A 9413-nucleotide genomic window follows, 5' to 3' on the forward strand; every position below is an offset into this window, starting at 1 on the left:
CGGATTTCTTTGGTCTGCGCTAAAACGAAAGTAGCTCCTCTCAAACGGCTGACAATCCCAAGGCTAGAGCTCACAGCTGCGGTTATGCTTGCCAAACTCGTAAAGTACGTGAAAGGAGAGCTCGATCTCTCGAACACGCCGACGTTTTTATGGACCGACTCCTCAGTTGCGCTTACGTGGATCAACTCGCATCCATCCAGATGGAAAGAGTTCGTGAGAAATCGTGTCCAACTCATACAAGAGACCTCACGAGCTCAATGGAAACTCGTTCCTGGCAAGGAAAACCCAGCTGACTGCGCATCTCGTGGACTAACGACAGCGCAGCTCTCTGCGCATGAACTCTGGTGGCGCGGACCACCGTGGCTCATGAAAAGCTCATCGTCGTGGCCATCTCTAGAGCTTGCTTCAGTGACATCATCAGATCTTGAAGAGAAACCTGATGTCGTTCTGAACGTGAAGGTCCAGCGCATAGAGATTTGGGATTTAGTTCATCGCTATTCTTCACTCAACAGATTGCTTCGAATTACGGCCATTTGCCAACGCGTCATTGCTCGTCTCAGAAGAATTCCTGGATCATCGTTAGCAACAGCTCTGAACCCTGGTGACATCGAGCAGGCCCGACTGCTTTGGGTCAAGCTCACTCAGTCTGCGCATTTTTCAGCTGAGGTTACGACCTTGTCCAGAGGGCACCGTCTTAGTTCGTCTCACTCGCTCACTCGATTGACGGCGTTCCTGGACCACCAGGGAGTTCTACGCGTTGGAGGGCGCCTGAAATTTGCTCAGCTTGACTGCGAAAATAAGCATCAGATCATCGTACCTCGGGANTCTTGTCACAGAGGGCAACGTCTTAATTCGTCTCACTCGCTCACTCGATTGACAGCGTTCCTGGACCACCGGGGAGTTCTACGCGTTGGAGGGCGCCTGAAATTTGCTCAGCTTGACTGCGAAAATAAGCATCAGATCATCCTACCTCGGGATTCGCAGTTCGCTCAGCACATCATTCGGGATGTCCATCTCAGGACTCTGCATGGAGGAACGCAGCTGACTCTCGGTCAACTCAGAAGGTCTTACTGGATCCTCGGAGGAAGAGCCCCGGTAAGATCATTCATCCTGAAGTGCGTTCCATGCGCCAGACAGCGAGGGATCAGAGCTCAACAGCTCATGGGCCAGCTCCCAGNTAGCTGACTCTCGGTCGACTCAGAAGGTCTTACTGGATCCTCGGAGGAAGAGCCCCGGTAAGATCATTCATCCTGAAGTGCGTTCCATGCGCCAGACAGCGAGGGATCAGAGCTCAACAGCTCATGGGCCAGCTCCCAGTTGCTCGTCTCACACCTGGCCGAGCGTTCCTCAACACTGGAGTTGACTACGCCGGACCAGTGTCTCTCCGCTCGTGGAAGGGGCGTGGTCATAAGTCGTACAAGGGATGGCTCGCGATCTTCGTCTGCATGACCACGTCCGCAGTCCATATTGAGGTTGTCTCAGATTACGCAGCCGATGGATTCATCGCTGCGTATCGTCGCTTTGTTGCCCGGCGTGGACACTGCAAGAACTTGTTCTCAGACNGCTCAACAGCTCATGGACCAGCTCCCAGTTGCTCGTCTCACACCTGGCCGAGCGTTCCTCAACACTGGAGTTGACTACGCCGGACCAGTGTCTCTCCGCTCGTGGAAGGGGCGTGGTCATAAGTCGTACAAGGGATGGCTCGCGATCTTCGTCTGCATGACCACGTCCGCAGTCCATATTGAGGTTGTCTCAGATTACGCAGCCGATGGATTCATCGCTGCGTATCGTCGCTTTGTTGCCCGGCGTGGACACTGCAAGAACTTGTTCTCAGACTGCGGAACGAACTTCTTGGGAGCCGACAAGGAACTGAAGAAGCTCTTCTCAATGGCGTCTAAGGAATCGAACAAACTAGCCCAACTCTTGCTCAGCGATGGAACCAGATGGTCTTTTAACCCTCCAGGTGCACCGCACTTTGGAGGCAAATGGGAAGCCGCGGTAAAGTCGGTGAAGTTCCATCTCAAACGAACGATCGGCGATGCTCTATTGAACTACGAGGAACTCACTACTTTACTCGCGCAGATCGAAGCCGTGCTCAATTCGCGACCGCTGGAACCGCTATCACACGATCCTGATGAAGTCAGCGCGCTCACACCAGGTCATTTCCTGATTGGCCAGGCCTTGACCTCCGTTCCTGACCCTTCGCTGGAGCATTTGAACGTCGATCGCCTATCTCGTTGGCAGCTTATTCAGCAGAAGGTTCAGTACTTCTGGAAGCAGTGGTCCACTGGCTACCTTCAACATCTACAGTCCATCTCGAAGTGGCACCACCCATCTCACAACATTAGGATTGGTTCCATAGTCCTTCTCACCGACGAGAGGTTTCCACCAACGAAATGGCCTCTCGCTCGAGTCATCGCTCTCCACCCTGGTAGAGATGGACTCGCCAGGGTGGTCACCATTAAGACGTCCAGTTCTACTCTGCAACGGCCCATCTCGAAGCTCGCTCTACTGCCAGTCTCGACCAGCGACACTTAAGATCATCTCGACCAGCGATACCTAGGATCATCTCACGTGATGACAGCTCTGCATCATCGGGTTCATCATAGTCCATGTTCGGATTGGGTCATGGTGAGGATTTACGACCCTCTCTGTGGCAACTGGTCCGGGGTGGACGTGAGTGCCGGGGTCTGACGGAATTTACGCCTCCTGCGTCTTCGGAAGTACTCACACCGGACCGTCACTGGTGAACTACGATGGTGATATTGATCTTCGAGAAATCTTGTCCTGAGCTCGATTAATCTCTTTTTGTTTCAGACCAACTCAGTCACGTCAGCAGCTGCTGACGGCGGGGGAGAATGTTCGGTTTTCCACCGAATTGTTTTTCGCACACGCACACTCACGCACACTCGCTCCTCTCGCATGCTTACATCGCTTCTCAGGACTGACCTGCGCAACCGACTGATCTGACCAGTGGCCTCTCACCTCTGACACCTGAGGCGCCACTTGATGGACAGGTGTCCAGCGAACGCCCTCATTTAAATTGGGGCACGTTTGGACCCACGATTATCGACANGTACATTGTGTTCTGCGAATATCTTAATATCTCAACTGTTTTCGAGTTCTGCGTATTATTGCTCCACGCTACTCAATTCTGTGAACGGCGTTAATAATATTTGTGAACCGCGCTAATCTTTTGATCCTCTCGATTAATTAACCACAGTGTAAATATTGACTTTGTTTAAATTAAATTGACTGAGTTGACCAACGTGCACGTGTGGTGATTTGTGGACCTTCTCCCGCTCCCATTAAAATCCATTTAAATTTCGCCCATCTCCAGTAAATATTCCCGAAACCAGATCCGAGCTCAAACAGTAAAAATCGAATTTTTATATTTTTTATATATATTGTTATAACTTTTATATATCTGGAATATATTTTCAGTATAATAATTCAGGCAAAAAGTTGTATAAATGAATTATATGATGAAAATACTTCGATTACATATGTTTAATACGTTTTTATGTATTTTATACAAGTATAAGGGGACTATAATCTTTTTATATTGAATATAGAAAATATTTATATTTCTGGTACAATAAATATACTTTCCGGATATATACATTTTCCATGGGGGTAATACCTTTCATTCTTTCTAGTTTATAAAAAATTTATTGTAATTGAAGAATGATTCAAGGTTCAAACATGGAAATGTCAGTCATGAGTGACTTGCCCAATAACTTTTGTCCCCTGATGCCTGTACATAATTTTCTGATCTGTGATTTTTTTCATTGGGTTTTTTTTTTCATTTTTCACAGTTTATGTAGCCGTAGTAAGGATATTGGTCTACGATCGAAGAACTCTGACGTCTAATTCAGCATTTCAACAGCGTTAGCATGTGAGAAAATCGGTCATCAATAAAATAGACGTCCCTAAAATTAGGGGAACAAGGTCAAAAAAAGTTTTTTTTTCGTAAAAATTATGTGTTTTTTATGTTTTTTGATGCTCCAACCAAAAAAATTAGTGCTCCAACCCTCTAGAGCGTAAGGGTAGGGGTTGCAAAATAAAGGATGATTGAAAAAAATTTTTGCCAGAATTATGTGCTTTTTACGTGCTTTCGCTGAGCGAGAGACGGAACGCTCCCCAACCGCAAACATGTGAGAAATGACTGTTCTCGGGGAAGATTCCTCCTAAGGGTTGAAAAAGTAGAATTGATGATAATAGCGGCATGCGTTAGGCCATAATTATGTGTCTTTTATGTGCTCCAAGGAATTGTGCGAGAAAAAAGAGAATAAAGCTCTATATGAGAAAAAAGACTTATCTAGGGGAAAATTCAATTCGGGGGTGAGTAACATGAGATTGGTCATGACAGTTCAGTGCCATAACCTAGAATTATGGGCTTTTTACGTGCTCAAAGACAATTGAGTAGAAATGGTTGAACAAATGAAGATTATTTTAAAAAATTCAGTCTATAAGGTATGATTAAAGTCACAAATGAAAATTTCCGGGCGGTACTTATTTTTGTATTTTATATTCACCATGCCATAGGAAAAAATATGTATTGCTAAGATCAGACACTGACAATGTTCGTGCTCCATGGGACAGGTGAGAAAGGTCTTCAGGTCGACCCGATGTGCCTGAGAGACACAATCAGGTGACTTACATTGTCCTAAAACATTATGTGCTATACAGTAGGCGAGGCCAATAAATTTGTGCTTGAGTGCCCTCCTATGAAAAGGGATCAGGTACAGTGGTGACCGCCGGCAACTTTGTCGCAGTCGCCTTATTTTTTTTTTGAATCATTGTTCTTTACAAAAATATATGTTTCCAAGATCAGACACTGAAAATATTCGTGCTCTATGTGACAAGTGAGAAAGGTCTTCAGGTCGACCTGATGTGCCTGAGAGACACAATCAGGTGACCTGCATTGATTTAAAACATTATGTGCTATACACTAGTCGGGCCCATAAATTCGTGCTTGAGTGGGATCAGGTACACTGGTGACTGCCGGCAACTTTGCCGCGGACGCCATATTTTTTTTTGAATCATTATTTATTGCAAAAAAAAATACGTGTTTCCATGATCAGACACTGAAAATATTCGTAATCCATATGACAAGTGAGAAAGGTCTTCATGCCAACCTGATGTGCCTGAGAGACATAATCAGGTGACTGGCACTGATTCAAAACATTCCCTCCCTTACATTTCCTCCCTTAGAGAGGGCACTCAAGCACGAATTTATTGGCCTCGACTAGTGTATAGCACATAATGTTTTGAATCAGTGCCAGTCACCTGATTATGTCTCTCAGGCACATCAGGTTGACATGAAGACCTTTCTTACTTGTCACATGAAGCACGAACATTTTCAGTGTCTGATCTTGGAAACATATTTTTTGCAATGAATAATAATTTTTTTTTTAAATATGGTGACCGCGGCAAAGTTGCCGGCAGTCACCAGTGTACCTGATCCCTCTCTAAGGGAGGGCACTCAAGCATGAATTTATTGGCCTCGAATAGCGTATAGCACATGATGTTTTGAATCAGTGCAAGTCACCTGATTATATCTCTCAGGCACATCAGGTTGACATGAAGACCTTTCTTACTTGTCACATGAAGCACGAACATTTTCAGTGTCTGAACTTCGAAACATATTTTTTTGCAATGAATAATGATTTTTTTTTTAAATATGGCATCTGCGGCAAAGTTGCCGGCAGTCACCAGTGTACCTGATCCCTCTCCAAGGGAGGGCACTCAAGCACGAATTTATTGGCCTCGACTACTGTATAGCACATAATGTTTTAGGACAGTGCAAGTCACCTGATTGTGTCTCTCAGGCACATCAGGTCCAACTGAAGACCTTTCTCGCTTGTCACATGGAGCATGAATATTTTCAGTGTCTGATCTTGCAAACACATATTTTTTTGCAATGAATAATGATTCAAAAAAAAGATGGCGTCCGCGGCAAAGTTGCCGGCAGTCACCAGTGTACCTGATCCCACTCAAGCACGAATTTATTGGCCTCGACTACTGTATAGCACATAATGTTTTAGGACAGTGCAAGTCACCTTATTGTGTCTCTCAGGTACATCAGGTCGACCCGAATACCTTTCTCACTTGTCACATGGAGCACGAATATTTGCAGTGTCTGATCTTGGAAACATATTTTTTTGCAATGAATAATGATTTTAAAATAAATATGGCGTCCGCGGCAAAGTTGCCTGCGGTCACCAGTGTACCTGATCCCTCTCCAAGGGAGGGCACTCTATCACAAATTTATTGGCCTCGACTAGTGTATAGCACATAATGCTTTAAATCAGTGCAAGTCACCTGATTGTGTCTCAGGCACATCAGGTCGACCTGAATACCTTTCTCATTTGTCACATGGAGCACGAACATTGTCAGTGTCTGATCTTAGCAATACATATTTTTTCCTATGACATGGTGAATATAAAATACAAAAATAAATACTGCCCGGAAATTTTCATTTGTGACTTCAATCGTACCTTATAGATTGAATTTTTTTAATAATCTTCATTTGTTCAACCATTTCTACTCAATTATCTTAGAGCACGTAAAAAGCCTATAATTCTGGGTTATAGCACTGAGCTGTCATGACCAATCTCATTTTACTCACCCCCGAATTAAATTTTCCCCTAGATAGGTCTTTTTTCCCATATAGAACTTTATCCTCCTTTTTCTCACACAATTCCTTGGAGCACATAAAAGAACATAATTACGGCCTAACGCATGCCACTATTATGATCAATTCTACTTTTTCAACCCCTAGGATGAATTTCCCCCTAGAACAGTCATTTCTCATATGTTTGCGGGTGGGGAGCGTTCCGTCTCCCGCTCAACGAAAGCACGTAAAAAGCACATAATTCTGGCACAATTTTTTTTTCAATCATCCCTTATTTTGCAATCCCTACCCTTATGTCAAATGTTGACAAATTTTGAAAGACGCGTGTGTGTGTGTGTGTGTGTTTGGGTGTGCGTATGTGATCAAAATTTTGTCAAACGATGTCTCCCGAACGAATAATGTGATTCAATTTTTTTTACAATCGATGAGTTTTTATGTAACTTAGAACTGATTAGTTTATGGAAACGATCACCTCAGCAATTCTTTAATTATTCGCGTAAAACTTGCGAAAAAATATCATAAAAAGATCATTTTCTGGAAATTCACCGAGGTTACCCAGAAAATTCATAGAATTGGAATTTTTCTTTTGCAGTCGATGTGCCTTTATGTATCTCAATTCTGATCGGATGTTGAGTGAAATGGTCTCAGCAGTTTTGGATTATTAGGTGTACAAGTAAGTTTTAGGACACTTCGGTTCCGTGTCATGAAAGTAATTCAAAATTACCGCTTACATATGATATGGTGGGGTTTGTTATGTGGTATCAAAACATAAGGGAGTCATAAACATAACCTTAAATTCTGTGAATAAAACATGCAGACCGATAAGCTATTTATTAGACACTGCATTCGCTATGAATTCCATCAAGGAAAAACTGTTAGGAAAGCATGTCAATCGATTTGTTCTGTTCTTGGGGACAACATTGTATCTAAAAGTACATGTGAGTATTGGTATAAGCGATTTAAAGGTGATTTCGACGTTAGTGACCGTGAACGTACCGGGGCCCCTGTAACGGTGGATGGCCAGGAACTGCAAGCGTTGCTGGATGAAAACTCTTGCCAGCCGGAAAAACAACTTGCAAAACAGCTTGGAGTAACTCAACAGACCGTTTCCNCAATCGTACCTTATAGATTGAATTTTTTTAATAATCTTCATTTGTTCAACCATTTCTACTCAATTATCTTAGAGCACGTAAAAAGCCTATAATTCTGGGTTATAGCACTGAGCTGTCATGACCAATCTCATTTTACTCACCCCCGAATTAAATTTTCCCCTAGATAGGTCTTTTTTCCCATATAGAACTTTATCCTCCTTTTTCTCACACAATTCCTTGGAGCACATAAAAGAACATAATTACGGCCTAACGCATGCCACTATTATGATCAATTCTACTTTTTCAACCCCTAGGATGAATTTCCCCCTAGAACAGTCATTTCTCATATGTTTGCGGGTGGGGAGCGTTCCGTCTCCCGCTCAACGAAAGCACGTAAAAAGCACATAATTCTGGCACAATTTTTTTTTCAATCATCCCTTATTTTGCAATCCCTACCCTTATGTCAAATGTTGACAAATTTTGAAAGACGCGTGTGTGTGTGTGTGTGTGTTTGGGTGTGCGTATATGATCAAAATTTTGTCAAACGATGTCTCCCGAACGAATAATGTGATTCAATTTTTTTTACAATCGATGAGTTTTTATGTAACTTAGAACTGATTAGTTTATGGAAACGATCACCTCAGCAATTCTTTAATTATTCGCGTAAAACTTGCGAAAAAATATCATAAAAAGATCATTTTCTGGAAATTCACCGAGGTTACCCAGAAAATTCATAGAATTGGAATTTTTCTTTTGCAGTCGATGTGCCTTTATGTATCTCAATTCTGATCGGATGTTGAGTGAAATGGTCTCAGCAGTTTTGGATTATTAGGTGTACAAGTAAGTTTTAGGACACTTCGGTTCCGTGTCATGAAAGTAATTCAAAATTACCGCTTACATATGATATGGTGGGGTTTGTTATGTGGTATCAAAACATAAGGGAGTCATAAACATAACCTTAAATTCTGTGAATAAAACATGCAGACCGATAAGCTATTTATTAGACACTGCATTCGCTATGAATTCCATCAAGGAAAAACTGTTAGGAAAGCATGTCAATCGATTTGTTCTGTTCTTGGGGACAACATTGTATCTAAAAGTACATGTGAGTATTGGTATAAGCGATTTAAAGGTGATTTCGACGTTAGTGACCGTGAACGTACCGGGGCCCCTGTAACGGTGGATGGCCAGGAACTGCAAGCGTTGCTGGATGAAAACTCTTGCCAGCCGGAAAAACAACTTGCAAAACAGCTTGGAGTAACTCAACAGACCGTTTCCTATCGCTTCAACGCAATGAGAAAGATTCGAAAATGAACAAAGTGGGTGCCACACTTTTCGACTCAAAAAAATAAAGATAGCCGACTTGACATGTCTGAATCTTTACAATAAGCAACATAGAAAGTATTTTTTGTGGAAAATTATGACCGGCGACGAAAAGTGGATTCATTCTGATAATCCAAAACGCAAATATCATTGGGGATATGAAAGGTGTATTGCATTATGAACTTTTGAAGTCTGATGAGACAGGTACTGCCGATCGCTATCGTCAACAATTAATAAGATTAAACCAAGAAATTGAACAAAAACGTCCATTTACTGGCAAAGGAAAACGTCCAGTAAAATTGCTCCATGACAACGCCAGGCCTCATGTGAGTAAACCGGTTAAAGACTGTCTCTTATAC

The 9413-nt window shown here is 43.0% G+C and overlaps 1 protein-coding gene across 1 annotated transcript; it reads left to right on the top strand.

Moving 5' to 3' along the window:
* Nucleotides 1–1494: 1494 nt before the first annotated feature.
* LOC107045539 lies at nt 1495–2538 on the top strand. Its single transcript, XM_015267844.1, has one exon. The coding sequence runs from the start codon at nt 1495–1497 to the stop codon at nt 2536–2538; it is 1044 nt and encodes a 347-aa protein (XP_015123330.1).
* Nucleotides 2539–9413: the final 6875 nt, after the last annotated feature.

This window comes from Diachasma alloeum, unplaced genomic scaffold, assembly GCF_001412515.2.
Source record: "Diachasma alloeum isolate Michigan unplaced genomic scaffold, Dall2.0 Dall_scaffold_00986, whole genome shotgun sequence".
Lineage (NCBI taxonomy): Eukaryota > Metazoa > Arthropoda > Insecta > Hymenoptera > Braconidae > Diachasma > Diachasma alloeum.